We start from the raw sequence: 27,966 nt of genomic DNA on the forward strand, positions 1-27,966 counted from the left end.
CTGGAGTTCCAACAGAGCATCAGCAGATGTCGCAAAAAAGAGGTAATATCCAGCAGGCATCTCTGTGGGGGAAAAATACTGTTTATGCCAGTCAGCTTTGAGCAGAAGGCAATAGTAAGAACCATTCGTTATAACCAAGGAATGCAGATAAGCATTTCTGAAGAGCAGATGGGCAGCAGCAGCAGAAGACCACACTGGGTGCCACTCCCATCAGTTACAAACAGGAAGCTGAGGTGACAATTCACAGAGGCTCACCAAAATTGGACAACAGAAGATATTACCTGGTTCTGATGAGTTCCTGCTACAAAGGAGTATTAGTGCCGCATTTTGAGAATAAAGTTGAAAAAAAAAAGAAAAAGCAGCCGTGGCAAAATTATATTTTTTTCTTAATGTGGCCTTAATACTCTGTCACACCCGGCTGTGACGTTCAGATGGCAGAGCCAGGATTCGTTGTACACAACATGAATGAGTGCAGAAAACTTGTTTCTCTACATGTATATCTGTGGCCAGGCATGCACGTGACAAGCGTTAACACCATAACATACACCAAAAATTCTGAATGCATTGCACTGTAGAATTCCACGTAGATTCTTAATCTGGTCACATGCATAACATCTGGGGTGAGTCAAATTTTTTGTATTACCGCTCCACAACCCTCATCTCTGACCTTTAAAACTCAATGAATCAGGCAGCGTTTAGAGAGCAGTACCCCAGAAAGGTCTTGTTTTTTTTGTTTGTTTCTTTTGCAGGTAAGTCTGAACGCATTCTGAACAAAGCACAATTTCAAAGTAAAATCAAGACTGAGTGGAGGGGAGAAAGAGGACAGTCTAAATAATGAAGGGCCTGCAGTTGGAGTAACCTGATCTGCAGTCTTTGAACTCTGGTGTCAGATAGCAAGGAGTGAAGTGGTCCCTTCACCAGAGAAAACAAGAGATGAGAGACTTTTCTCTAGGAAGGGTAACATCACTCTAATCACATTAGATTTGGTAAATTCAGTGCACTCATCAAGCAATTATGCCAATTGTGTTGTTTTTTTTTTTTGTCTTGCATAATCAGTGAACAGAAACAAAAACCAAATCAAACATGCTCTTTCATGCCTGTTTGTGCAACAGCTGTCAGGTAACGTGCATAAAGAAACATACTTCTGATGGGAGGAGATATTTAGTATGAACCTGTTCCATGAACGGGCAAGAATGTGACAGTAAAGTGCCAACATATGTCCCCTCCTTAGCACAGTCATTAGTGTGGATATGCAGTGATGTGCATGTTAACCCTCTGGTTAACTCTGTCTTAATGTATCTTGGGTGATTAAAGCAAAAGTGCAAAGAGAAGTGCAGCTAAAGTTTTTCAGGGAGTAAATACGTAAAGTAATAGATTACTGTTTTAATGTTAATGTGGACTGTACTTTTCTGGCTTTTTCTGTTCTAACTGTATTTGAATGTTGATACTGAAGTCACTGTGTTGGTGTAACTGAACGCTACACGGGCTTTCAGATAAAGGAACATGGACAGCTGTAGAAAATATGGATGAGAAGTTGTTTAAGTTACACCATTTGGTAGCCTGATTCAAAGAATCACAGGTAGTGGGTAACCATACAGTAGTGTCTGCATAAACAGAGGAGGAGCCAGACATTTGAAACACCCGGGGCTTAGCCCTAAAGGGTAGTATGCATGTGGGATTTTTTTTTTTGAGGGGGGGGGGGGGGGGGGGGTGTAGAAATGACTGAAAGATTAATAGGCTCTGTTTTGAGTTTTGTTCAAAAAAGAATGACTTCATATAGGGAAATATATAGGGAACTGATCCAGAATTAAAACAGGACTACAACAGTTCAAAAGCAGGATTACTGAGGACTTAACCAAGACATAACCACAATCAGAACTAGATGATAGTAGCACTAAAAATCATCATAGACCTGCACTACACTTATTTTTTAATTCTACCAAAGTACAATATTTAGATTGAGAAAAGTTTATATAATTATTTAGCCTTGTTGTGCAAACAAGCCTGCAGAACTTAATAAATATAGAATTTGAAAAATAGCAAACCTAAAAAGAAACACTAGGTACGAGATACATGAGTACCTATGATACAGTGATACTTTTAGTAAGCAACCATTTGACTAACATGTGTGTCTCACCTGCTCTTGTTCATCTCTGTTCTGTCCTCATTCTCCATCTCAATCTCTGCTCCTCTCTCTCCCTCTTTGTGCTGACAATCATCAAATATACAGTTGAAACCAGATATTTACAAACTCTTCAGATCAAAACACAAACACTTTTTTAATTGTAATATCAAATCAGACTAAATGTTTATTTTTTTAGATTGATAAATATAAAAATATATTTGTTAACTTTAAGAGTAAAGAGAGAAACTGTCTGTGTTTTTTAATTGCAAATGGCACCAAATTGTATTCAAAATTGAGCCACACTTATGGAGCTCCACGATTCTTTTCCTAGTGTTTTGGTTGACATCTCTGGATTTTCCCATGTCAAAGAAACAGGCTCTGTGTTTTGCCTTATATGCATCCACAGCTGTGCCACCAATTTACTCACATGGACTCTACTAACCTATCAGAAGCTTCTTAAGCTCAGAATGGAATCGTCTGGAGTTTTCTTATTAATTAACAATAAACTAAGTGTATATGTACTCCTAAATTTAATGAAAGTGATAAAAAATAGAAGCTCTGTCTCTCTTTATTCTGACATTTAACTAATTCAAAATATATTTCAATATTTATCTAAAACAAAGGTTTACTCTAAATTGATGTTGTACAGTAAAAATGTTTTATGTTTTCTCCCTAAAGTGTATGTAAATATCTGGTTACAAATGTGAATATCCTGCTGTGTACTGAAATCCCGCTTGTTTTGCATAGAAATATACTGAACAACATACAAAGCATAATATATAAAATAACATTTACCTGAGTTTTTTCTTTGAAAGAACCCTCTAATGTCCATTCTTATATTTCAGTACATAACTGAAACCGAATTAGTCGGGGAGGGTAAGAACTGAAAATATGAAATAAACACACGTAAGCTAATACTCTCTTAAAAATAGCATTTGTTCGGCTTTTCATTTCGCCATTTGTTGATTCACTTGAAGAGCAAGTAAAATAATATTGGTCAAGTGATCAGTTTCATATCAATCTTTCGTGATGCACCGTCATATTTACATTATTTGTACGGTACGAATGATTTGCTTTGGTACCTGCTCAAACTTAAGCTCTCCTTAGTATGGCTGGCTCCGTCTCTCCAACAGCGCACTCACGGGCAGCAGCTCCCCCCGCCCCCTCGCTCAGTGCCTGAGCTTGGATCATACCAATATCAGGGGGGGATTCACGCACAGTCGTAAATTCCCACAGTGTGCACTATGTGCTTCGAATATTGTGTGTACTTTTTGTTTTATACAGTTGTCAGCCAGGCATCTAACTATGAAAAAATTACACTCCAAAATACCCCGGGCTTCTAACAAAACAACCCGGGCTTAAGCCCCGTAAGCCACCCCCACGCTCCGCCCCTGTGCATAAACAAGCCTGCATTGTTCCAATTCAGAGGTCACGTGGAAATCAGTTTGGGCAGAGCCTCATGTTCACCCTCTGATAATGAACTTTACATCATTTGAACTTACAGTGGGGCAAAAAAGTATTTAGTCAGCCACCGATTGTGCAAGTTCCCCACCTAAAATGATGACAGAGGTCAGTAATTTGCACCAGAGGTACACTTCAACTGTGAGAGACAGAATGTGAAAAAAAAAAATCCATGAATCCACATGGTAGGATTTGTAAAGAATTTATTCGTAAATCAGGGTGGAAAATAAGTATTTGGTCAATAACAAAAATACAACTCAATACTTTGTAACATAACCTTTGTTGGCAATAACAGAGGTCAAACGTTTACTATAGGTCTTTACCAGGTTTGCACACACAGTAGCTGGTATTTTGGCCCATTCCTCCATGCAGATCTTCTCGAGAGCAGTGATGTTTTGGGGCTGTCGCCGAGCAACACGGACTTTCAACTCCCACCACAGATTTTCTATGGGGTTGAGGTCTGGAGACTGGCTAGGCCACTCCAGGACTTTCAAATGCTTCTTACGGAGCCACTCCTTTGTTGCCCGGGCGGTGTGTTTTGGATCATTGTCATGTTGGAAGACCCAGCCTCGTTTCATCTTCAAAGTTCTCACTGATGGAAGGAGGTTTTGGCTCAAAATCTCACGATACATGGCCCCATTCATTCTGTCCTTAACACGGATCAGTCGTCCTGTCCCCTTGGCAGAAAAACAGCCCCATAGCATGATGTTTCCACCCCCATGCTTCACAGTAGGTATGGTGTTCTTGGGATGCAACTCAGTATTCTTCTTCCTCCAAACACGACGAGCTGAGTTTATACCAAAAAGTTCTACTTTGGTTTCATCTGACCACATGACATTCTCCCAATCCTCTGCTGTATCATCCATGTGCTCTCTGGCAAACTTCAGACGGGCCTGGACATGCACTGGCTTCAGCAGCGGGACACGTCTGGCACTGCGGGATTTGATTCCCTGCCGTTGTAGTGTGTTACTGATGGTGACCTTTGTTACTTTGGTCCCAGCTCTCTGCAGGTCATTCACCAGGTCCCCCCGTGTGGTTCTGGGATCTTTGCTCACCGTTCTCATGATCATTTTGACCCCACGGGATGAGATCTTGCGTGGAGCCTCAGATTGAGGGAGATTATCAGTGGTCTTGTATGTCTTCCATTTTCTGATGATTGCTCCCACAGTTGATTTTTTTCACACCAAGCTGCTTGCCTATTGTAGATTCGCTCTTCCCAGTCTGGTGCAGGTCTACAATACTTTTCCTGGTGTCCTTCGAAAGCTCTTTGGTCTTGGCCATGGCGGAGTTTGGAGTCTGACTGTTTGAGGCTGTGGACAGGTGTCTTTTATACAGATGATGAGTTCAAACAGGTGCCATTCATACAGGTAACGAGTGGGGGACAGAAAAGCTTCTTACAGAAGACGTTACAGGTCTGTGAGAGCCAGAGATTTTCCTTGTTTGAGGTGACCAAATACTTATTTTCCACCCTGATTTACGAATAAATTCTTTACAAATCCTACCATGTGGATTCATGGATTTTTTTTTTTCACATTCTGTCTCTCACAGTTGAAGTGTACCTCTGGTGCAAATTACTGACCTCTGTCATCATTTTAAGTGGGGGAACTTGCACAATCGGTGGCTGACTAAATACTTTTTTGCCCCACTGTACGTCAACCCTTGCATAACCCTTTATAGGTCACTCATTGAAATGTTTGGAAATTCAAGTTGGTCTATATTGCAAGTTTTTTATTTTTTGATAACGTTTCCACATTTATAATTTTCATGGTCCAAATCAAGGTCAGTGAAGCAGCCACATAAATTACCATATGGTAAGGTGGGTGGTGGGAAACATCCAAGTGGTTCTATGGCCTCCTGGAGAAGGGGAAACTAGGCTAATTTATGTCCAGTGAAGTCACCAAACATTGTTTCTTACCTGATAAAGGGTTTAAAATGTGTGACCACCCCCAACCGTCTGCAGCAGATGGCTGCCTCTCTCTGAGCCGGGTTCTGTCAGAGGTTTCTTCCTGTTGAAAGGGAGTTTTCCCTTGCCAGGGTCGCCAGGTGCTCGCTCATAGGGGGTCATTTGGTTGTTTGGGTTTTCTCTGTATTACTGTAGGGTCCTAACTTTACAATATAAAGTGCCTTGAGATGACTGGTGTTGTGATTTGGGACTATATAATTGAAACTGAACTGAAAGTTTAACACAAGAATAATAACACTGACTAAGCGCATCTACAATGACAACTCTGGATGTTTCATAGGCTTTTCTCTGATTTTCAACCGTCATTTTTTTTCAGCGGGTACAGCTGATTATGGATATATTTTTTTGAAAGTGTGGCGTGTTATTACAGCACTTGAATTCAGTGAGCTTATTCTTTCACAAATGACTGCAAAGGCATGCTGAACTGCTAGGTAACTGATTCTATACACCCTTGGCACTAAAAAGATGAAAGATTAAGAAGTGTGGCACAATACCTTTTGTCCGAATAGTGTGTGATCATCACAAATATATTAATATTCATCAAAACAAACACCCTAAAATATGCAGAAAATGGGCCTATATTGTGCAAAAATGCCAATGATCAACAATACAGAGTCTGAACTGAAATAAATTCTGCTTTTATTTATTTTTTTATTTTCTCCCATCATGTTATATTGAAAGTATATCACTTTCACTTTTGCTAGCGATCCAAGTGAACAGCTAAAAAACAACCAGGATGGTGGTTTGTCCCATTATAAACTTTGTAAAGTGAAATCACAGGAAAGGAATGAAGTCACACCTGATACCACAACTCAGACTTACAGTGGCTGATACTTTAAACCCCTGTAACCAACTCCACTGAACTGTATCTCTGAGTTTTCTGCATTTTTAAGGAAAATATAAGTAATATTAAACAAATCCTAACTGTCTCTCAGAGAGCTCAGCCTGCAACTCAATGCTGATTAAATCCAAGGAGCTTCTGGGTGAATCGGGCTCATTATATCAGTACACGTGAGGCATTGTGATCATATTTTGGTGGCGTGTTAGAAGGGAGTTGAAAAGCTGTTATGTCTAGTATTTGAACAATGCCAACCCCAAATAGCATTAAAAGAATTGGTCTGTTAGTGATGCATGTCTGAGATGTACAAGTTGATCAGTTTCACAAGGACTGCCATGTTTCTCAAACAAAAAGCTTTCACTCTAAAGCATGTAAAATATGCTATAATCACAATCACTGCCTGCATGCTCTCGGTTTACTGTTTCCATGCCAGAAATAGCTGGCATTCGAAAGAGCTTTTAACCTTACCCTGAATTGGGTGAGAGACAGATGTAGCATTAGGTTTTCATAAAACATCTGGAAGTTAAGATTACTGCGGTACCGCTTCACCATTAAAACATTTAAGAGAAAATGTTCAACCACAAAAAGTTTCAAATGCAAACAAGGTGAGGGTGATGTGAAAGAAGTCAGACATCACAGGTAGCTCAGATTTCAAGCTGTGATGGAAATCCAGACTTGAAACAGATTCTGGAAAGTAGACAGTGCCCTCTTCCCTTTCATACGCTGTCTTGTTAAAACAATACTGAGCAGGTCATTCAAGTTAAAACAAATCAGTACATTTATATCTTTCAGGCGCTAAAACATCCAGTTCAAGCGATTTAGTTAGTTTTCCAGTCTTTGTTTGGGCTGTTGTTGATTGTTCTTTCCCGACCGAGTGCTCCCATGAAGAGGCAGTGGAGACGGTCACGTGACCCTGAAACTGTGACTCAAACACAGCTCCAGTCATACTGAGAGCAGCTGTTTTAAATATCTGCTGCAATCCTGCTGAGTTGCAACATGTGTCTGGAGCGTCAGCAAAATCCTTGTTAATGGTACATTCATCAGAGCTTCAGATAATACAAGAAGTTGTCAAATGGCCTGTATTTTTCTTCCAATGCTCCAACTAGACAGCGAGGGATCATCACAAAAAAGATTTTTCTTTTAAAGGACAATAAGATGCTCTCGATTATGAGAGGATGACACCACCACCACAACCCATTTCTTTGAAGCCTTTGTAGTCTGTTCTCTTCCTTGTCTCACTCTTGTGCTACTGGTCATCGTCATATATCTGCAGTGCGTCCTCAAGCTTGGCCGTGATCTTCTGGAAGAAGCTGATCTGCTGGCGTAGGTGGTACTGCATCTGTGAGCGGAAGTCCCGTACACGTGTGCGGTGGAAGTGCTGGATTTCTGCCAGCGTGGCGAAAGAAATGATGTTGCAGCGGTCATGCAGCTCACCTTCCTTCTTTGGGCAGTCTTTCACCTTGGTCAGCGCACCTGGGAAAATACATCGGAGAGTTCAAAAGTTTAAAAAAAAAACTTTCGGATTTTTCACAATAAAAAAAAAAAAACTTATTCAAAAATATTCTGTGATCATGACAACACTGGAAATAAAACCCTGACACATTTATTTCAGAAATAATATTCTACAGCTATCCATTCGCTTCTGCTTATCCTTTACAGGGTCGCGGGAGCCTATCCCAGCTATCATAGGGCGAGAGGCAAGGTACACCCTGGACAGGTCGCCAGTGTGTCGCAAGGCTAACGCACAGAGACAAACAACCATTCACACTCACACCTGTGGGTAATCCTCACTAACTGCATGTCTTTGGACTGTGGGAGAAACCCACGCAAACACAGGGAGAACATGCAAACTCCACACCGGCCTGATGGTGGAATTGAACTCAGAACCTTCTTGCTGTGCGGCAACAGTGATAACTACCATGCCACTCTGCTTTGATATTCATCTATCTTAAAATACATTACCTCAAAAACAGGTTTCCTTTCTTTACACAGATAAACAAGAACACTTCAGCGACAGATAGCTGATAAGATAACAATCTAAGTTTGCACACTTGAAGTTACAGTCACTAAAGGTTGTGGCAACACATACACAGATATTTTTGGGTTTTTAGCTTTTAGCTTTTAGCCTACGTGTAAACTGTTATCTCCATTTATCAGATCACTAAAAATGGAGCCTCCAGAGACACATTAAGGGCATACCATTGATGTGGTATGCCCTTAAAGGCAAGCCACATTAATGGTATGATGTTCTTTTTGACATCATAATGTGCAATGTTTTTTTCATGAGACAATTTCCTGTAATGGTAGGTGCAGGCAAAAATACTGTTGCAATACATTTGTTATTCTTAATATCTGCAATTTTGTTCCTCTGTCTAGAAAGACAGGCGTGAGAATGAAGTACTACATCCAACACGAACTCTCGTGGCCCAGAGTCTGACGCCAACATCGTCGCCAGTTTTAAACAGGCCTCTCTGTCTGTCTAACAATCCCAACAATCAGATGACCCCGTGCTGATCAAGCGCTTTGGTGACAAAGGGAAGGAAAAGCTCCCTTTTAACAGGAAAAACCTCAACTCAGGCAGAACCAGGTTCAGTGAGAGTAACCGGTCTGTCGTGAGCACTTTTGGGGGGGGATTTAAAAACATTTAAAAAAAAAAAAAATACTAAGAAACACACTGGGCCAAGGGGAACAGACACTCTGACAAAGGACAAGTGGAGACAGCAACTATACATAAACAGAAGGGTGATTAGAGGAAGTGCAGACAGCTGGGGAGAAGAAGACATCTGAACTAAATTGCAGAGCCAAGACAAGGGAACTAAAAGCAAAGCACAAGGAAAAAAACTAACTTTCAAAATAAAGCAGGAAGTGAGATATCTAAACGTGGAAAATATGAATGAACGTACGGGAGACTTGACACAAAAAGATGGAGCACTGAGGGAAAAAAATTACTCTAAAGCAACTAAGAACTAATAAAATGGGTAAATACACTAAGGGAGAGAATACATTAAACAGTTTAAACAATAACCAAATGCAAAGTTTAAATGTGCAAAATTTAAAAGTAAAAACTCACAAACATTGGATGAGACAATCTGAGACCATGGCATTGTCATGTAAATCACCACATGGGCTCAGGACACTTCAAGAAATGATCTTGAAACTAGACAGGTTAAAACTTTATTCGAGTATAATCCAAAAACGCTGCCATCTTCTCTGGATGCTTCTTATTAATGTTCATTTAAAAAGCCTGCATCTCTGATGGTATGGAGGATGAATTAGCGTGTGTGGAACTGGCAGCATGCACATCTGGAAAAGCAGCATTAATGCTGAAAGGTATATACAGCTTTAGAGCAACATGTGCTCCTATCCACACAATGCAGTCTTTTTCAAGGTAGGCCTTGCATATATCAGCAAGCCAATGCTAAACTACATACTGTCCATGCATTACAGCAATATTGCTTTGCATTAGAAGAGCACTCAACTGGCCTTCCTGCAGTCCAGACCTTTCACAAACTGAAAACACTTGGCACATTGTGAAATGAAAAATACAACAAGGACATTTTTTAAAGCAGCCACTGGATAACTCAAAGACTTTATTATGAATGGAAAGAACAGGAGGACTCCTGCACAGTGCTTTCTTTTTCCTCCTTTTTTTGCCTAGCAACTTTTTGCCCCCTAGGCTTCTGATTGGACAAAATTTATATGGTTAAGGTTATACCGCCACTTGATTTTATTTTTCAACATAAAATCCCCATTATAAAAAATACACTTTTACACCCCCATTGACCAATTTTCAGGACTTGATGATAACAACAGAACCATTCATCTTCACAGCTTGCTATATGGTTGTGCTCTCTTTAGCTTGTTAGGGTTGACGCGAGTTTTTTGTGCTCATATAAAAAAAAAAAGACACTCATAGGAGTTCAGTTTTCCCCCTGAGACAACACTTAGTTGTTTTTTTTTGCCAAAATTAGAAAATTGAGACTTCAAAATAATTGTCCGCAAAGCAGTTGATGACATCAGGGTGGCTACACAGGAAAGAGGAAGTCAAACTCAATAGTCAAATCAAGGAAGTCTGGAATATTTTTAGAACTTCTACACAAATAATTAAAACACAATTCTACAAAAGGAACTTGTGCAATACAAAATTCACGAGGTCGTAACTGGATCACATAAAATCAGGACATGTTGAGAAACCTGCAGAAATGTGCTGATTGTTGCAAACCTTTGCCAGGTTTCTTTGAAGACACCCATCACCCACTTATGACTCACAGTGTTTAGAGTGACTCAAGCTTTGGGGGGGAGGCTGTACAGTCCAGACAGACAGGACCAACAAAGAGGGATCTCAGAGTTAAGGACTAACTCACATGAATGTGGAGGAAATTGCGAGGAAGCTGATCTTGAACGTGCTGACCTAGTTTCTCCTTCTCTCTATCTCACGAAGATCAGAAGCACAAGTTTGCCACCACAGTGAAGCAAAAAAAAAACTCGGACTTTGCTCTCCTCCCCGCCAAGGGGATTACTGAGCTATAATTTGAACTCTTGTACTGTTATGCTGGTAGGAAATCTTGTAAAGCTCTGTAACTCTCCGTACCCCCTCATACATTCACCTCCCCTCTACTTCTTCTTCTTCTTCTTCCTATTTTTCTTTAACCAACAGGAGGAAAGAGGAAAAGGGGGGAACAAAAAAAGAGGAGGAGGGGAATGTAATCCTGAGACCGCTCCATTTTGGATTCCTGTAGTCCCGGGGCAACAGAGTACAAGAGGCCCAGGAATTCCCACTCATTCAAATCAGATGTAGCCTTTGGACTTAAAAGACTGAGCTGGCATAGATGACTGTCACTGTAAGTGACATATGTAGTTCAACAAAGCAGTCAAACATGAGGTGTTACAGCTGCCATTTTATATGTTTTCTAATTTAGCCATTACTGGAGAAAGTGTATATGAGACAATATGAGACTGATAGAAATTAGGGGAATGTGGAGCTGCTGCTGCTGAGAAAAAAATGAAGCCTGATGCGTCTGGAAACGCAAACCCGCTAGAGTCCTGTTTTCCTTCTTGCCTATTTCTTTATCAAATCAGATGCCTCGTGAACTAAGCCAGTCATCTTATGCGAATCTAAGTTATTTCACAACCCCAGCAGCAATGTCGACTCTGCAGTATGGTCAATGGTTGAAGGATGTTACTCACCGGATACTGACCTTTTCTAACACCAGCAGAGATGATTACAAAAGTCTGAGAGTTCTTATTGTAAAGGCTTACAAATTCTTCTGCATGCTGGGTCTATTTTATAGTTGTGTTAGTCATTTTCTTTGGATGTGTTATAATTAGGGTTATAATTTAGTTTACAGCAGGATAGAATCTAGCTGAAAACTAGAAGAGGATATACCGTGTTACTGACATCAAGGGTAGGAAAAGCATAGAGGTTTCTGTTACCACTGAAATGTTTAAACCCTTACACATCAGCTCAATTAGTGAGCACAACACTGAAGAAACTTGAGTAGACTTTCATTTTGCTTTATATTTTTGATCCAAATCAAATGATTTCATGGTTATGATCTGGCTTGTAGCTGGCTGGCTCACTTGAAGGCTTAAATGTATATAAAATGTAATAATTTTCTGAAACATCAGTGGACAAAATGAATGAGAAATTCACTACTGGAAGTGGAGGTCTTAAAAAAAGTGGGCGGTCACGGTCACTACCGACCATGAATAAACAGAATCAACTCTTTGTATGAAAAGGACAAAAAAATGTTGCCAGTCAGTGTTTTCAGTGATGAAACCCACGCCGGTGCCCCAGAATTATGTCACTACTTTGTGGGAGATCACCTGAAATGTTTAAATTACGTTGATTATCTTTCCGAGATATTAATCAATTTGGTTATAATTTAAGTAAAATGTGTTTTACTGGTTTAACTGGTTTTTATTTGGCGTCCCATTTTATACAAAATACCCCGAACCAATGATGCTCCGTGGAGAGAAACTTTGGCATGAAAAACTTAACAGGAAAAAAACAGTGAGTTAGTAAGTAAATGGGCTTTGCGAGGCATAAAACAATGTGTTTGTTATTTGTCAACAGGAAAGGAGGTGAAGCCCTGTCAGTCACACGGACTATTGCAATTCAGGCTCGTTCCACAGTTGGGAGCTGGGATTGTATCTGGAGAACAGAGTTCAGCAGACTATAGAAACAGTGTCTCTCGGTCTGGCAAACGTCTGGACTCTGCGTGCCAGGAGGAACTCCCTCCTCCCAACCTGCAGGGAACTAATAAGCCAACTCCTGCTTTGTAAGTGTGTGTGTGTTTTCAAAATGAGCAAATACAGGCCCTCGCACAGTACCCCGAGTGTTACAATGGACCACGGGTTTCAGTTTTCGACGCAGATTGACACTGCTCTTCACTAAATGAAAACAGATGTTTCTCTTGGTTGGGATACAGTCAGAATCTGGGTCTTTGTATGTCTGCATGATTAACAGACATGCTAGAAACATTTAGACGCATATAATTCGTTTAAATTTTTTTCTTTAAACGGCAGTTAAAAGCTTCCCTACATACTTGGTGCCGAGTCTGTTTTCTTTCCTCTAAGTTTGTTTGTTTTTTGATTTTTCATAATTGGTTTGTTACTAATTAGAATTTATTTTCCCAAGAAAGTATTTTAACATGTTTAGGCAGTATTAAAACGTTAGCCCTGCATAAAAATGTGCTCAACGTCTTTCCTTTGCATTTGTGCTCTAAGACTGCAGAGCTGAATTTTTTTTACCAACATGAAGACAAAGACACTCTCCCACCTTTCTGCACATGGATGATGTCAGGGAAGTTGGCCAGGTGTCCTTTGTAGATGTCCAGCAGGTCGGAAATGAGGTCCAGGTCCTGCCGCGGCTGATCAGCAAAATACTCTCCTATTGCCTCGTAAGACTCCCCCGTGTAGGAAATGGCCTTGTTCAAGCCCACTGAGAAGACCTGCTGGTCCAGCTCGAAAGCCTGGGCCAGGAGTTTGAAGGACTGTCCGACCTTCTGGTACTCCTTTTTGAACCCCGATATTTGTTTGCGGCCGAACTCGTTGATGCTGGTGTTCACAACTATGATGTTCTCGTCCATCTTCTTGGTGAATGTTTTGAAGCCTTCAATCTTGCTCTCGACTTCCTGCAGGTCCAGAGGTACAGATGGGGGGCTGACGGAAAAAAGAAAGGGGAAGATTGTCATTTTAAATCTTTTTCTACTGCTTATCTTTTGCTCACTATCTGGCACACCCTATTTTTAAAGGCCTTCAACTCCAAGTTGTTAAAACAGAGCAAAGAACGTAGTTTATAATATTAGTTCCCTATACAAGGTCAAATATCTTTCAGCTAAACTTAACACTATTAAAAAGAACCTGACAAAAAACTTTGTCATTTCCCAAAATGCTATGTGCATCTTAATAAAGACCAATTCTCAGACTCCTACCTGATTGTGAGGAAGAAATTGGCCCCGACCAGCTCGTCCCTCTCTGCCTTCCTCTTTCCCTGCTTCCATGCCTTCTCATCCGCCCCACAAGTCAGGAAATGCTGGAAAACGTCACAGTGCGCCAGCACAGGATGGCTTGTCATGTGGTTCATCCACCAGATCAGACCCTTCCTCCTCTTGGAGAGGAAGTCCTCCTCGAAGCGGCCCGTGGCCTGCTTCTCTGGCAGGTGGGGCACTGAGATGACAGGGAAGCGCTCCACGAGCCGACCGTAGAGCCAGTCAAAGTGTTTATACCTGCAGGAAGGAGTGGAGAGAAGAGAAATTGGGACTGGTTGAATAAGTGAGGTAAGGTAATGCCAGGAGCATGTAGTGAGACAGAGTGAAAAAGATAAATGGAGGCGAAGTGCAGGAATCTTTTCCCAACAAGCCCTGAGGGAATTCGAGTGTAGTTCAACTGACAGACACATGGACATGGAAACAATGTGAAAGCTGTTGAGGGAACCTCAGAGAGGAAACAAGAGAAGGCTCCAGATGGCAAATATCCACAGCTCTGTTTTTAACATTTCGTAAACCGCAGTAAAAATCAGAAAAGTGGAGAAAAGGGAAGACGATACATACCTGCGGTTGACTTGGACATTGGTGTGCGTTGGAGTAAGGCCATATGACATGTAGCTCTTCATCCCTTTGAACTTTGTTTGCTTGGTGGGGTCGTCAATGGTGCACGTGAACGGATAAGGGTCCTCCTGCCACTCGGGTCCATGCTTCCCCATCACCACACAGATCCTGTCTCCATCTTTCACAAAAGCTGACGCCTCCCCTAGCAGGAAGGCCTCCCCTCCGGACTTGACGAAGGTGGAGAACCTGTTCAGGTTCCTCCCCACTGTGGCTGAACTCTTGGCCTGCTGCTGCTGGGAGCTCCCACGGCCCGGCAGGGAGGAGGCAACTGGGTGCAAAGGAGGGCTGCTGCTGAGACCCTGAGGGACATTGGCCACAGGAGAGCTGTCGTCCCACTCGTCATCCCAGTCATCATCGCTGCCCTGGCTAGTGTGGAAGCTGCTGCTATCAGCTCCAAATCCTCTGTGAGGCTGGGAGGATGTGTAGGAGGTCTGGACTTTGGTTTGGGTCAAGGAGAAGCCATTGTTGTTGGAGGTGATGTGGTCTCTGATGATCTCAACATAAGAGGCAGGGAAGAGGCCAGCCTCCCCCTTGCTGTTCTCCCCCTCCAGCCAACCCTCCAGCTCCTCCTCGCTAAACAGAGTCACCACCTCATTCTCTGCTATGGAGATCTCTCCTGGATTTTCAGAGTGGAAATCGTACAACACTTTGGCCTTCAGCGCCATAATTTCAATACTGCTGCAATATATTTTTATATATTTATATCTCTATATATAGATATATATTTCTGGTTCTGATTCTCAAAGCTTCCTCGAAAATGTTATGTCTTCCAGCACGATTAAACCTTTAGGATCTGTGCAGCTTTAATCAGATTTAGGAAGTTTTATGGTAAAAACAAAAAACAAACCATTCCACCTTTGACCAAATTAAACACGCTTGTATCTGTGATCCACGCGCAAAAGAATAAGACGGACACGCAAAAGTAGTCCTGTATCCGACACCCACCTCCTCTCTCTCCTTTCCGCGGGTTCAAATATCATTAGTTTCCATGCACAACTTAATCCAAGTCCGAAAACGCATTCAAAACCTGTCCTTTTTTCTCCCTTACGGAAAGACACCGGCTATTCAAGTTTAAAGCCAACAAACTTGCGACGGCAGGATAGCCGTCTTTCCCTAAGATAAAAGCCGGGGGGAAAGTTCTCTTTTTTTCCCCTCCTCTCTCCAAGATGCTTGTAAGTTAAAGGCACCAGCACTAACACGTAGTTACACAGGCTGACTAACGGAGGGTGGAGCCAGGAACACGTTCAGTCAAGTCTCTGAAGTCGGACCAATAACTTTTAAAAACCAAAAAACTTCCAGCTTTTATATACTCATTTATCCAGACACGGAACAATCCACATCAAGCGGGGTATGTTAGATTAACTGCCCCAGTTAACCTGCTTTATAGGCTATGACGTCATTACACGTAATCTTTGAACTGGTCTCGGGCTAACCTTATGTTAATTAGAGAAATTCGCTAGTCACTCTTCAGGATGCTAAAAATACACACTTTAAACGTTAAAAGTTAATTTGGGCTTTGATAAAAAGTTAAAAATAAAATACTGTTTGTGTTTTAAAGTAAAGTCTGCATCAAGTTCCTGGATGTTTCAGCTTCACCGGGCAGGAACGATGTGTTCGCATCAATTTGACATGCTGAAAGTTTCTGTTCGCTTGATTTGTAATCTGAGAAGATTTTTTTTGTGACAGCACAACTTGTTTGGCTGCTTATGCTGCTGTGAAACTGCTTTTTAGTTGGGTGTCAGGGAGAAAATAAGTATATATAAATACGTAAAAACATGTTTTAACCCGGCAAAACAAATATTAAATGTTTTTTTAACACGTCTTACAATCTATATGGATGAATGGGATATTTTATTTCTCATCCTCTTATAATTTAAATTGTATCAAAACAAAAGTAAAATAAAATTAATATGCATGTGCAGGATATATACAGTGGGGCAAAAAAGTATTTAGTCAGCCACCGATTGTGCAAGTTCCCCCACCTAAAATGATGACAGAGGTCAGTAATTTGCACCAGAGGTACACTTCAACTGTGAGAGACAGAATGTGAAAAAAAAATCCATGAATCCACATGGTAGGATTTGTAAAGAATTTATTCGTAAATTAGGGTGGAAAATAAGTATTTGGTCACCTCAAACAAGGAAAGTCTCTGGCTCTCACAGACCTGTAACGTCTTCTGTAAGACGCTTTTCTGTCCCCCACTCGTTACCTGTATGAATGGCACCTGTTTGAACTCATCATCTGTATAAAAGACACCTGTCCACAGCCTCAAACAGTCAGACTCCAAACTCCGCCATGGCCAAGACCAAAGAGCTTTCGAAGGACACCAGGAAAAGTATTGTAGACCTGCACCAGACTGGGAAGAGTGAATCTACAATAGGCAAGCAGCTTGGTGTGAAAAAATCAACTGTGGGAGCAATCATCAGAAAATGGAAGACATACAAGACCACTGATAATCTCCCACGATCTGGGGCTCCACGCAAGATCTCATCCCGTGGGGTCAAAATGATCATGAGAACGGTGAGCAAAGATCCCAGAACCACACGGGGGGACCTGGTGAATGACCTGCAGAGAGCTGGGACCAAAGTAACAAAGGTCACCATCAGTAACACACTACAACGGCAGGGAATCAAATCCCGCAGTGCCAGACGTGTTCCGCTGCTGAAGCCAGTGCATGTCCAGGCCCGTCTGAAGTTTGCCAGAGAGCACATGGATGATACAGCAGAGGATTGGGAGAATGTCATGTGGTCAGATGAAACCAAAGTAGAACTTTTTGGTATAAACTCAACTCGTCGTGTTTGGAGGACGAAGAATACTGAGTTGCATCCCAAGAACACCATACCTACTGTGAAGCATGGGGGTGGAAACATCATGCTATGGGGCTGTTTTTCTGCCAAGGGGTCAGGACGACTGATCCGTGTTAAGGACAGAATGAATGGGGCCATGTATCGTGAGATTTTGAGCCAAAACCTCCTTCCATCAGTGAGAACTTTGAAGATGAAACGAGGCTGGGTCTTCCAACATGACAATGATCCAAAACACACCGCCCGGGCAACAAAGGAGTGGCTCCGTAAGAAGCATTTGAAAGTCCTGGAGTGGCCTAGCCAGTCTCCAGACCTCAACCCCATAGAAAATCTGTGGCGGGAGTTGAAAGTCCGTGTTGCTCGGCGACAGCCCCAAAACATCACTGCTCTCGAGAAGATCTGCATGGAGGAATGGGCCAAAATACCAGCTACTGTGTGTGCAAACCTGGTAAAGACCTATAGTAAACGTTTGACCTCTGTTATTGCCAACAAAGGTTATGTTACAAAGTATTGAGTTGTATTTTTGTTATTGACCAAATACTTATTTTCCACCCTGATTTACGAATAAATTCTTTACAAATCCTACCATGTGGATTCATGGATTTTTTTTCCACATTCTGTCTCTCACAGTTGAAGTGTACCTCTGGTGCAAATTACTGACCTCTGTCATCATTTTAAGTGGGGGAACTTGCACAATCGGTGGCTGACTAAATACTTTTTTGCCCCACTGTATTATAGTACTTTATTAATAGCCCCCTCTGCCCACTAGAGGTCGCTGTTTCATCACCCACTGAGAGCAGAGCACAGTTCATCCTCCCGTCCACTTGCTGGCAGTAAACCAACCCTTTCATTCAACTGTGGCGATATTAAACCTACCGGACAAAGAAGATAATAATTAAACAAAAGCTGGACATTTTTTATTATTATTTTTAATCAAGCGTGTTTCGCGTCAGCACATAAGACCCGAGAGTTGCTTTGGCTTACTGCAGGCAGCTGCGGAATAAATGAGGACAGTCAGATTATGTGAAACCTGCATGGACCTGGTTTAATTTAGATTTCTTTTTTAAAGGTAATTATGAGGCATGTGTATGTGCTGTAGGTGCTTTGTTTTCCTGTGTCTGTTAAATTAGGATTTGCCTGTGGACAGATTTGATCGAGAGGAAGATAAATTGATGATTTATCCCAGTTTAAATAAAATATAACTTGTTTTTAACAGGAAACTGAAGGACACTGTTTTTACAGTTCATTTGCTCTAGCTACAATTAGGCGTCTTGTAACCGACAAGATTTATTTTTATGAATTGGAAAATTTTGCCTTCATAAATATGTGACTGTAATCTTTACCATGGTAAACTGAATCAGGGGATTGAGTATTGCAGCAGCTGCATGCTACGAGGTGTAGTATCCAGCTGTTGCACGATAGGACTTGCAAAGCAACAAGTCTTCTTTGAGGATAATTTAAAGAGGAGAAAAGGGGAAAACACTAACAGATTAGATGTGGTCATTTGTGGTAAACATGCATTAAAAATCAGCACGTCTTTTTTGTCTGCTAAAGTGAAAACAGTGATTTTTTTTTAAATCGCCAGTTTATATACAAGAACATGAAACATTTTGCATAATGTAAACCCTGAAATTGAAGAAAGTCAAAAGCACAAAAAACTGAAAAATAAATGAGCCTGTAATATGAGAAGCTGTTCTTAGGACTCAGTTTAGGTCACACATGGCTGAAAATTAAGATGGATCAAATCAAGACTTGCACTGCCTGTAAATGTGAATTTCCTTGAGTAATTATTAAAAAAAACTTATGGCATCAGCAGCAAAGGAAAGAAAGATAACAGCAAAGGCAGCTGATGGAAGCAGTTTTTATCTATGATGCCAGTGATATTAGCAACAGATACAAATAAATAATATTAAAGTGTTTCTAACACCGTCTTCTCGCTCTCTGTTTCAGACATCCTATGATGTCCAGCCTGGTTCAAACCACCTCGGACAGTTTGTGTAAACTCGTCCGCTGGGCTCACAGCCACGGCACCATCTGTAACCTCCTCCCCAGCTTGCAGCACATCACCCGTGGCTCCTACAGCAATGTGCTGACAGCTGAATCTGGTCCGCACGGTGGCAGCGTCCCCATTGCTGTGTGGGGCTGTGGGGCTGGACACGCCTACCACTGGCCCCTTGGTGAAAATGCAAACACTTGTGGCGGCTCAGCCAGTACCAGACAAGGCCAGGAGAGGTTTGCTGGAGGTCGTCCAACCAGTAAGGTGAGGTAAAGATGTGAGGTGCTGGTATTGTCTGAAATGACACGGGGATGTGCAAATGTGCAAAGAATTGGGTTACTGACAAATTCACATGAGCTTAGGGCCAGTGTATAATCAGCATGTGGGTTCATGAGCCTTTAATACTTTGTCTGTCAACATATGATTAAACCCAGACAGCCTTACTTTTATGTGGGATTTTTGGTGAAATAATGCACTCTTAAATCACTTTTACAGTGGCTTTGTTTTTGGAACGTGGAAGCTATGTGGTTACAAGCCATCTTTAAGTTACAGTCCATGGATTTCATGCAAGTTATGCATAATTTTAAGGCTTAATTTGATGTAAACTGGTGACTTACATGAAAATGAATTGTACAGTTGTCATGAACTGTACAGTAAAGCTATAGAGACAATTATGTACTGGATTATAAGGTTGTACAGTTGGACATCACCTCTTTCTAAATGTTCAGATTGCAGTGAGAACATCATGTGACCTCTCCTATAGTGAAGCGGCATCAGAGGGCGAGGAGTTCAGCGGTCGGCTTTTTGACATTGCTGCATGTGATTCATCAGCCACAGATGAGGATGGCGACTATGAGCCCCGGCCATCTAGGAAAAGAGGCGGGGCCCAGGGAGGAGCCATCGCTGCAAAGAAGGTCAAACAGGAATCCGCCCCAGCAGAAGACGATGACACTGGGCTCACAGAGACAGACCTAGTCTGTGTTTTACAAACTCATCAGGCACCAAACACATACTCTCAAATCACACAAACACTGTGGCCAAAAAAGGCTCTTTCATCTTGCTGTCAGCCCCAGCATGGACAACATGTGGGGTGTGAGGGATCGATGGATCCAGAGACGGAGGTACTAGGAGGAGGCAGCTGCACAGCAGGGACCACAGAGCAGGCTGAGCGATGCAGCTCTGCCACAGAGACCACTACGAAGAACACAGGTACCAGCTCGCATGTTTTCATGCCATCAGGGGAACAAAACATAACGTTGTTTTTGTTTGTAATTTTTTTGTGTGTCTGTAAAGCTGAAGAAGACGAGAGTGAGCTGGAGAAGCTGCGAGCATTACTATTAGCAGAACGCAGCCGAAACCAACAAATGACAGAGATGATCTCCAATTTGAAGCAGGACAAAGAACTGCTGCAACATGAACTCACGAAGAAAGCTGAACTCATATGTGAGTTTCTGCAGGATAAACTGCGCCCTGGTAAGCTCACGAATCTGTGCCGTTTGTAACCTTACACAAAAATTACGTTCACTGAACTAGAGTTAGTTGGTTTCTCAAAATCTTCAGTCCTCATCTTCTCTTTCTTTCTTCTAGAGAAGAGGTGGCCTCGTTGTTCCACTCAGGTGGAACCTGGAAGCTCACACATGGCGTCCTCTGATGATGCAGCTGGGTTTGATTTGCCAACGCTGTTTGACTCATTTGAGGAAGTGGAGCTTCATCCTCTAGAGCGCCATCGGACCCCGAAGAGCAAGAGGAGCCGGGATGGAGAAAACACTCGAGTCAGGAGTAAGGACACATAGAGACACTCTGATAAATGTGTCACGGAGTACTCGCTGTGCTAAACATTGCTTTTTTGTTTTTATTGGTAGTGAAAAACGTGGTGGGTGTGATAGCACGCTACATGGCTGCCCTCCAGGAGTTTCGCCGCAGCGTCTCCATGAAGGTGGCGTTTGACCGCATCGGTGTGGACCGCAACACAATCTCTCGCACGGCGGCCATAGCGGAGCTCAGCCTGGCTGCTCCAGAGGTTTTTCACGCACTGGTGCCATGGGATGAGAAGGAGGAGACGCTGGCACACTACGCCCACCGCTGTCGGCAGGCGATGGACGACACCATTAAGGCCAAGATCAAAACAATGAAGGCAAAAGGAGAACTGTTGCCCATTGTGTCAAAGTGACAGCTTCATGTATGGTGCTCGCGCTGCCTGAGGCACAGGCCTACAAAACCTCTGCATACTTTATGTATAGAAAAAAAAAATCAGAGAAAAATACCACCTTAGGACTTTTAACATAATTGACTTCAAATCATATGTCGACTGTAAAGGTAAAAGGTTTTTTCCTCCATTTATTAAATTGATATCTTTCACCCTCAAAGAACATCAGTGGGTGTGTTAGAGTCCAGAAGCACTCCTGTTATCATCTTTAATGTATGCAACATTTTTATTATCCACAGCAGAACGAAAACAGTCGAAATATAACCTTTACTGCAATGTTTCACGGCCATGTAGAACAGTCTTCTGATCCCTTGTGCAGGTTTTCTAAAATCAGCAACCAGCTTTCCTAGTCATGAAAATATAAGAGAGGTCATTTAACACTACCCTGAGATCATTTACGACATCACAAACAGCTGTCCAAGATGAGCGACGTGGTGTGCGCCCAGCTTGTTCCAAAGCTGCGCCTCTCACACCAGAAGGTAGATCGGATGTAAAACGTCAAGACTCGGGCTCCAGGCGTGGAAGAACTGGGAGGATGAGGTTTCCAAATGAGGAGTCCTGAGTGATGAAGAAGCCTGAAGAATGTGCATGTGCATGCTGCAAGAAAAGAAATAAAGGTGTTAACTACAGGCTTGACAGCAGAGGGCCACCCAAACACGCAATCACACCACCAGCATGACATGAAGAATCTGTGTTTTCATTTATTCTGTTTTATCAGTTAACTTGTTGAGGTTGAATTTATATTGCCAGCCTGATAACAAATCATAGTTATTTCCCACTGTTAATGATATAGAAGGAGGATTAAATGCAGCTCATTTTTAAATCTAACCTCTAATCTACATTAGCACATACGCACTGCTAAGTGATACCCAGCTGGTATTTACTGGTATTTTCTTGTAACTGTAATTTACAAGAAATGCTGCCCTCAGATCTATCAGGCAGCTTTGAGACAGCATGCCTGAACCAATGATTAATTCACCAGCACTTAGTAAAAATATTTGGGATTTCAGATCACAGATGTGGGATCTGGCATTTGTTTATCCAGCAGATTAGCTCTTACACGCTCAGCACCAGCTGTAATCACTGTAACTGTAATCACAGCTGAGGACACAGTGATGTGGAGTCAAGCAGTAAACTTGTAAAATAAATGACTGGAACATTAAGGATCAATGACCTCACTGTCCCCCCCCCCACACACACACACCTACACCTAAAAAAATAAAAAATAAATCCAGTATTAGTTGGGCTCCTATCAGAAGGCTCTTCTAATGTATGCTGTGTAGGATTGCTTGTAATCACTGTAAGATTCATAATGAGGAGGGGTAATGTGGTTGCACTTCTAGTAGCGTTTCTGGTGTCTTACCTGCAAGGCTGCTTTCTGCTGCGCAGCGATGTGCTGCTGTTCTGCGTTGTCCCTGAAGTCCTTAACACTGGGCCGGGCCAGCGAGATGCTACAGTGTTGAAGGGGAAAAGATGGCATGGAAGCATGTGAAAATTACCAAAGTCTTTTTTGTTCTGCCTGAACTCGGCTCTTTAAGCCTGACTAATGACAGGTTATATGTTGGTGTTCTAACATCATCATAATTATTGTTCCAGGACCATCGCTGCAAATGTCCAGTCACATTGTTGTGAAGTCATAACATTAGAGAAGAAAAAGGCAACTGGCGCCTTGTCATAATAATGAGGGCATTAAAGTTCAGGCTTCAGGATTTGAAGCAGCACAGAGCTTTACACACTCGGAGCATCTCTTAATATGTTATAACTGAAACAACAGGGGAAAAGCTGTGTCCCAAAAAAAATCGACTTTCCCACTGGACTGTTTACAATAAAATAAGCATATGGAGTGGTGAGCACACCTGTTCCCTCAGATGTTATTTGCCACATTTGTCAGGAGTCTCTCCACATCTCGGATGGCAATGAAACGTGTTTCACAAGGGGAAATCTGTACAACAGTGTCCAGCTGTTGTTCCTTATTGCACTGCCGATACAAGCCAGCCATCTTGTTTAATGCTACTGGCAGGGAGGTGGGAGTTAAACTGAAAGAGGTAAATATGGTTCTGTGAATTCCCGGGAAACTGCCAGTCATGCTGGTCACTCGGAACATCTCGGCTCAAGAAGCTTCCTAGAGACTGGATGTAGGCTATAACATGGTATCTCAACCTGCATGCAGTGCAAGGAGACATATCCAACTTGATGTCTGGGAATTCACAGAACCAAAGTTACCTTCATAACTTGCGTGTGTCCTGTCCTTGGATGACCTCTTTCATGTTTTTGCATCACCGTTGTAGTTGATGGTCCATATGCAACAGTAATTATGATGTTGTAGGACCAATGCCAACACGAGGACATCAAATCATGACACATACTAATGTCCCAGGTAAGCTTTACACACAGACTTAATACCCCCCCCTTCTGTTACTTGGATTATGCTATACTACACCTACCTGGCTCCAGGAGTATTCATGGACTGACTCTGCATCAGTCGCCTCCTTTCCTTTTCCAGCTCTGCCAATATAGCCACCCGGGTCTTGTTTGGGAAGGCTGTATTACCAAAAAAAAAAAAAAAAGAGAGTAAGGGACAGCTAATAATGGCCACGTTTTTGGGTAATTACAATTGAATGTTGAATAAACATCCAAAAAGATTAAGCTAAACAGTGTTTAAGATTATTTAAGATCTTATTTATAGCAAGATTTACTAGAAAACACAATAAAAATGATTCTTGTGATCGTGGAGGTTCTTTTTTTTTTTTGACTGTCCCGTTTGGTTTTTTTGCCATCAGAATTGTTGTCTAAAGGCAAAGAAAGACACCCAATGGATTTACTTTACCAAATGGACCATCCCAGCCTTGCCGTATTGGTCTATTTGATTCACCTTTGCTTTTATTGTTTATTTTGTTTTCATTTGCTGAACATGGGACAGACTTGACTGGAGAAAAGAAAAGGGAGAAAGAAAGAGGGAAAGAAAAAGAGCAGGGAAGAGGGGCGGTGATAAAGGGCAAAAACCAACAAAACAAACAGACAAAAAATACACATATCAGTCACCTGGATCACCTGTTGAGAAAGAAAAAAAGAGATAACAAGCAAAGAAAAAGAGAGCAATATAATAAACAACATCATCGCGATGATCTATGTGAAGATAACAGTAAATACTAAATATTAAATATTATTGTGCAGCACGTAAGATCGACAGCGCACAGTGTGCTTTGAGGTAGCAGCCAAAAAGAGTGTAGTTTGTGTGTGTGAGCACCCGTGTGTACACCTGTGAGCGTGAGTGCGCTTGTATTTAACAGGTTCCTTCATGTAATGATCTGCTAGAGGGTGTGGGGAGCCACAGCCCCGTCCTCCAGGGCATGAAGCAGGTATGGAGGAGATCAAGGCTCCAGACATCCAGAGGCCCCCAGAGCACAAGAGACCAAGGAAAACCAACAGAGGGGCAGCCGCGCCACTGTCCCAGAAAGAGCTGAGGAGAGCCCCAGATGAGGGGTCACTCAGCAGCCGCGGAGCAGAAGCCAGGGGGGGGTGGGGGTTGCAGTGACGTGCCTGTAAGCTCCGCCGCAGCCAGCTGTGCCAGAGTGACCGAGCCCCAGGCCGAGGGCACCCCACCCCCGAAGGAGCCCGAGCGAGCCCCAGGCTCCGACAAGCACCCACCAGAAGTGAGCCGGTGGGTACCTGGACGCCCATCCCCGAACACAAAGAACCACCAACGCACCGATGTCTGAGGGCGTCTGCCACTGGCAGGGGGAGTGGTGGGGGGAGATAGGCCTCCAAACCTTGGAGGGCCTGAGATGTCCCCAGAGAGGTGGCGTCTGATACCCAACCTGACATATAGACACAGAAATGCAGGCACACACAGATACAAACATCCATTCCCACCCTCATGCTCTCATATGCAATTACTCAGCACTCACCCAACGTGGAGACAGACATAAAGAGACACTGTACACACAATCACACTCCCCAAGCGTACTCTAAGCCCCGGGTCTAGGTCCCCCTGCCCCTGGAGGGGGAAACTGAACCCAGACCCAGGTGGTGTTACCCTTTTCCCTGGGGTGGGGAGAGGCAGACCGCCCCGACTCAGCAGCAGCAGGGAGGCCCCACATTCCAGACCCCAGTCGGACGGCCAACTCCTCCTAGCCCCCCCGCTCCAACAGGCTGCAGAGAACGGGGGTGAGAGAAGACTCCAAACCTCCCTCCACCCGCTCTTATGTAGTGTTGATGCATGTGTGTTCTAAGGTGCCTTTAAAACCCAGGAGGGCATGGAGCTACCTGCCAGAGAGCAGCAGGTAAGCGCATAGCCCCTCCTGATAGCCCTCAATGTCTACGTGTATTTAAAATTGAGAGGTGGGCAACGACGCCAGGGGTGGGGTGTACACCCTGATGGTCTTTTGGATTCCGTGTAGCGTGCCCAGCACCAAGGTCCTATATGTATGTGTTATGAGAGTGTGAGTAATGTGAATGTCTAAGTTGTGGGATAAAATTGAGGCACAGGCAGCCAGAAGGGGACGGGGGGGGGGGGGGGGGGGGGATGCCTCCCCTGCACCTTGGTGACACATCTTTACCCCAAGGCCCTGCATGTGGGGGTGATTGTGGTGGCGCGGGAAGAGGGAGGCAGCTGGAGATGGGGAGGGAAGGAAGGGAGGGGCGAGTGGCCCCTCCCTGGGGCCAGCTCCCCTGCTGACCCCAGTAGGCACCCCCACACTCTACAACCCACCAGGGAAAGGGGGCCCAGGCCCATCCGGACTGGGGGCCCAGTTCAGCAGTGCCGCCCGGCCCCACAGAGCCTGGGGCAGCCCACCTGACCCCACCGCAGAGAAAACTGCACCCACCCCGTCTTCCACTTATCTTCCAGACTACACAAGACAATAGACACCCAGGCTGAGATCTTCCTCCACCTCTCCTATATCTCTCCCCACCTGCAGAGTCACTTCCTGGAGAGAGGAGACATCCTGTAAGATGTAAAAGCCTCCCCCACCAGTTGAAGAGCCCCCCAGGTGGCTTGATGCACCGGCGGCACCCTGTTCCAGGGCTGGGCCCCCATGCACCCACACACCCACAACCCTGGCGACACACCAACCAGGACCCAAGCCCCCAAGGCCCAGCCATGGCCCCAGCCCAGAGACGAGCACCCCCAGAATCCCGCCTGCCCTGGACACAACCAGGGACAGCCAGGCTCCCAGGTCAGTAACCCACGTCCGTCAGCACAGACCCTCCCCTAGCCCCGCTGCACGCAGCCACGAGGAAACAGTCACCTAAGAGCCAACAGAGCCCTTAACAGGCCATGACCGCAACCCCGGGTTGGGCCCTCCAAGGAAGACGCTTCTGGGGAACCCCCCGACGCCCCAAGCCTGTCCCTACCCCCACACCAATCACAACGGCGAAGGTAGGACCAAACTATGACCCCCCACCCCCACTAGGTGATGGAGCTGATCAAAGGAGCCCAGAGCAATTGATCTGATGTGGTGGCAGAGGCTGTATCAAGACTAATGTAACCTATTAGATAATTTCTATATTGGTTAGAATTAAGATTATTTTTATTTTTCCAGTTCATGAGGACTGTTTTCTTGGCTATGCATAGGGCAGTGAAAACCATATGGGCGATATTCTTTTCTGTAGTGACATTATCTAAGCTGCCCAACAAACACACTAAAGGGGAAATTGGAATGTTACATTTCAGACACTTTGATAAGTCTTCACATATCTCGCGCCAAAACTTCTGAACTGGTGGACAGAACCAAAGAGCGTGGATATAATTGTCCGGTGTATTGGTTTGACAGTGTGAGCAGTTGTTGGTAGACGTAAAGCCCATCTTGAACATCCGATGACCTGTATAGTGCACTCTATGTAGTATTTTGTATTGAAATAATTGAAGACTGGGATTTCTAATTAAATAAAAGGTTTTTAAGCATATCTGAGACCAGAAGTTTTGGTCTAAGTTAACTGATAAATCCGCTTCCCATTCTTCGAGGTTCTTGCCCTATTCCTCCCTCATGGAGGGGGCTGTTTCAGGGTATCCAGAGCTGGTAGTTACGCCCCTGTATTCAGCAGCCGATTCTCAAGAACTTAAATGACCCAAAACAAATGAATTACCTTGTCCTGGAGGATTAGTAGTCATCTCAGAGAGTCGGAGAGGTCAACAGCGGACACCAAAAAACCCCAAACAGGTTATATTAACGGTCAAATGCTTGGTGTTTCCTTCCCGCTGCGATTGTTTCGACGCTACTGGAAACTGCTCATCGGTAAAAGTCCTCAACGGTGATTAATGTAAGTTAGTTAGAGAGAATAGACCATACAGGAGGACTTGGTGATGGACACCTCAGCAAGTGTCTTCGTAACAGACGATAAAACTCTCGACTGTGTATCTGTGCATCACCGCATTTTTGTTTCTTAAACGCGTGTACCGGTTTCACAATTACAAAAGACTGCAAAGGAAAGAGGACCCACTCTGCCTTTATTCAGGAAATT

General features: G+C 43.3%; 3 protein-coding genes and 1 long non-coding RNA gene across 6 annotated transcripts; 1 reads left to right on the forward strand and 3 right to left on the reverse strand.

Annotated features, from left to right (window-relative positions):
- Positions 1-1,800: 1,800 nt before the first annotated feature.
- On the reverse strand, positions 1,801-3,456 carry LOC309711527. Its single transcript, XR_014277999.1, has 3 exons — positions 3,208-3,456; positions 2,921-3,008; positions 1,801-2,208 (listed from the first exon to the last, which is right to left on the reverse strand). It is a non-coding gene; the product is annotated as an uncharacterized lncRNA (long non-coding RNA).
- A 2,715-nt stretch (positions 3,457-6,171) lies between these two features.
- LOC309710911 (sorting nexin-18-like) lies at positions 6,172-15,832 on the reverse strand. The gene is made up of 4 exons (XM_082540770.1): positions 14,442-15,832; positions 13,824-14,117; positions 13,169-13,551; positions 6,172-7,860 (listed from the first exon to the last, which is right to left on the reverse strand). Exons 1-4 carry the CDS (start codon positions 15,161-15,163, stop codon positions 7,634-7,636), a joined length of 1,626 nt encoding a protein of 541 aa, XP_082396896.1. The 5' UTR covers positions 15,164-15,832; the 3' UTR covers positions 6,172-7,633.
- kiaa1958 (KIAA1958 ortholog) lies at positions 15,764-21,492 on the forward strand. 3 transcript variants are annotated; one of them, XM_082540773.1, is made up of 6 exons: positions 15,764-15,846; positions 19,253-19,562; positions 20,027-20,507; positions 20,592-20,771; positions 20,886-21,077; positions 21,161-21,492. In XM_082540773.1, exons 2-6 carry the CDS (start codon positions 19,260-19,262, stop codon positions 21,466-21,468), a joined length of 1,464 nt encoding a protein of 487 aa, XP_082396899.1. In that variant the 5' UTR covers positions 15,764-15,846; positions 19,253-19,259; the 3' UTR covers positions 21,469-21,492. The 3 variants fall into 3 exon arrangements, with proteins under 3 accessions (XP_082396899.1, XP_082396898.1, XP_082396900.1); XM_082540772.1 differs by lacking the exon at positions 15,764-15,846 and adding an exon at positions 18,122-18,371; XM_082540774.1 differs by lacking the exon at positions 15,764-15,846 and adding an exon at positions 18,122-18,371 and having other exon boundaries at positions 20,027-20,493; positions 20,590-20,771.
- A 150-nt stretch (positions 21,493-21,642) lies between these two features.
- On the reverse strand, positions 21,643-27,929 carry LOC309710914 (SOSS complex subunit C-like). Its single transcript, XM_082540775.1, has 4 exons — positions 27,592-27,929; positions 23,949-24,045; positions 22,868-22,955; positions 21,643-22,101 (listed from the first exon to the last, which is right to left on the reverse strand). Exons 1-4 carry the CDS (start codon positions 27,614-27,616, stop codon positions 22,003-22,005), a joined length of 309 nt encoding a protein of 102 aa, XP_082396901.1. The 5' UTR covers positions 27,617-27,929; the 3' UTR covers positions 21,643-22,002.
- Positions 27,930-27,966: the final 37 nt, after the last annotated feature.

Source organism: Aulonocara stuartgranti (assembly GCF_965226115.1).
Source record: "Aulonocara stuartgranti genome assembly, chromosome: 7".
NCBI classification, from domain to species: domain Eukaryota; kingdom Metazoa; phylum Chordata; class Actinopteri; order Cichliformes; family Cichlidae; genus Aulonocara; species Aulonocara stuartgranti.

Bases quoted from the DNA above. Each gene is read 5' to 3' on its own strand.
- LOC309710914 (XM_082540775.1), bottom strand. From the start codon at position 27,616: ATGACTACTAATCCTCCAGGACAAG. The intron at 24,046-27,591 runs GTAATTCATTTG...TTGGTAATACAG, and splicing joins TACTAATCCTCCAGGACAAG to CCTTCCCAAACAAGACCCGG. The intron at 22,956-23,948 runs GTAGGTGTAGTA...TCAACACTGTAG, and splicing joins ATGAATACTCCTGGAGCCAG to CATCTCGCTGGCCCGGCCCA.
- LOC309710911 (XM_082540770.1), bottom strand. From the start codon at position 15,163: ATGGCGCTGAAGGCCAAAGTGTTGTACGATTTCCACTCTGAAAATCCA. The intron at 13,552-13,823 runs GTAGGAGTCTGA...TTTTTCCGTCAG, and splicing joins AATTTCTTCCTCACAATCAG to CCCCCCATCTGTACCTCTGG. The intron at 7,861-13,168 runs GTGGGAGAGTGT...GTATTTTCCCAG, and splicing joins CATCATCCATGTGCAGAAAG to GTGCGCTGACCAAGGTGAAA.
- kiaa1958 (XM_082540773.1), top strand. From the start codon at position 19,260: ATGATGTCCAGCCTGGTTCAAACCACCTCGGACAGTTTGTGTAAACTC. The intron at 19,563-20,026 runs GTGAGGTAAAGA...CTAAATGTTCAG, and splicing joins GAGGTCGTCCAACCAGTAAG to ATTGCAGTGAGAACATCATG. The intron at 20,772-20,885 runs GTAAGCTCACGA...TCTTTCTTCTAG, and splicing joins GCAGGATAAACTGCGCCCTG to AGAAGAGGTGGCCTCGTTGT.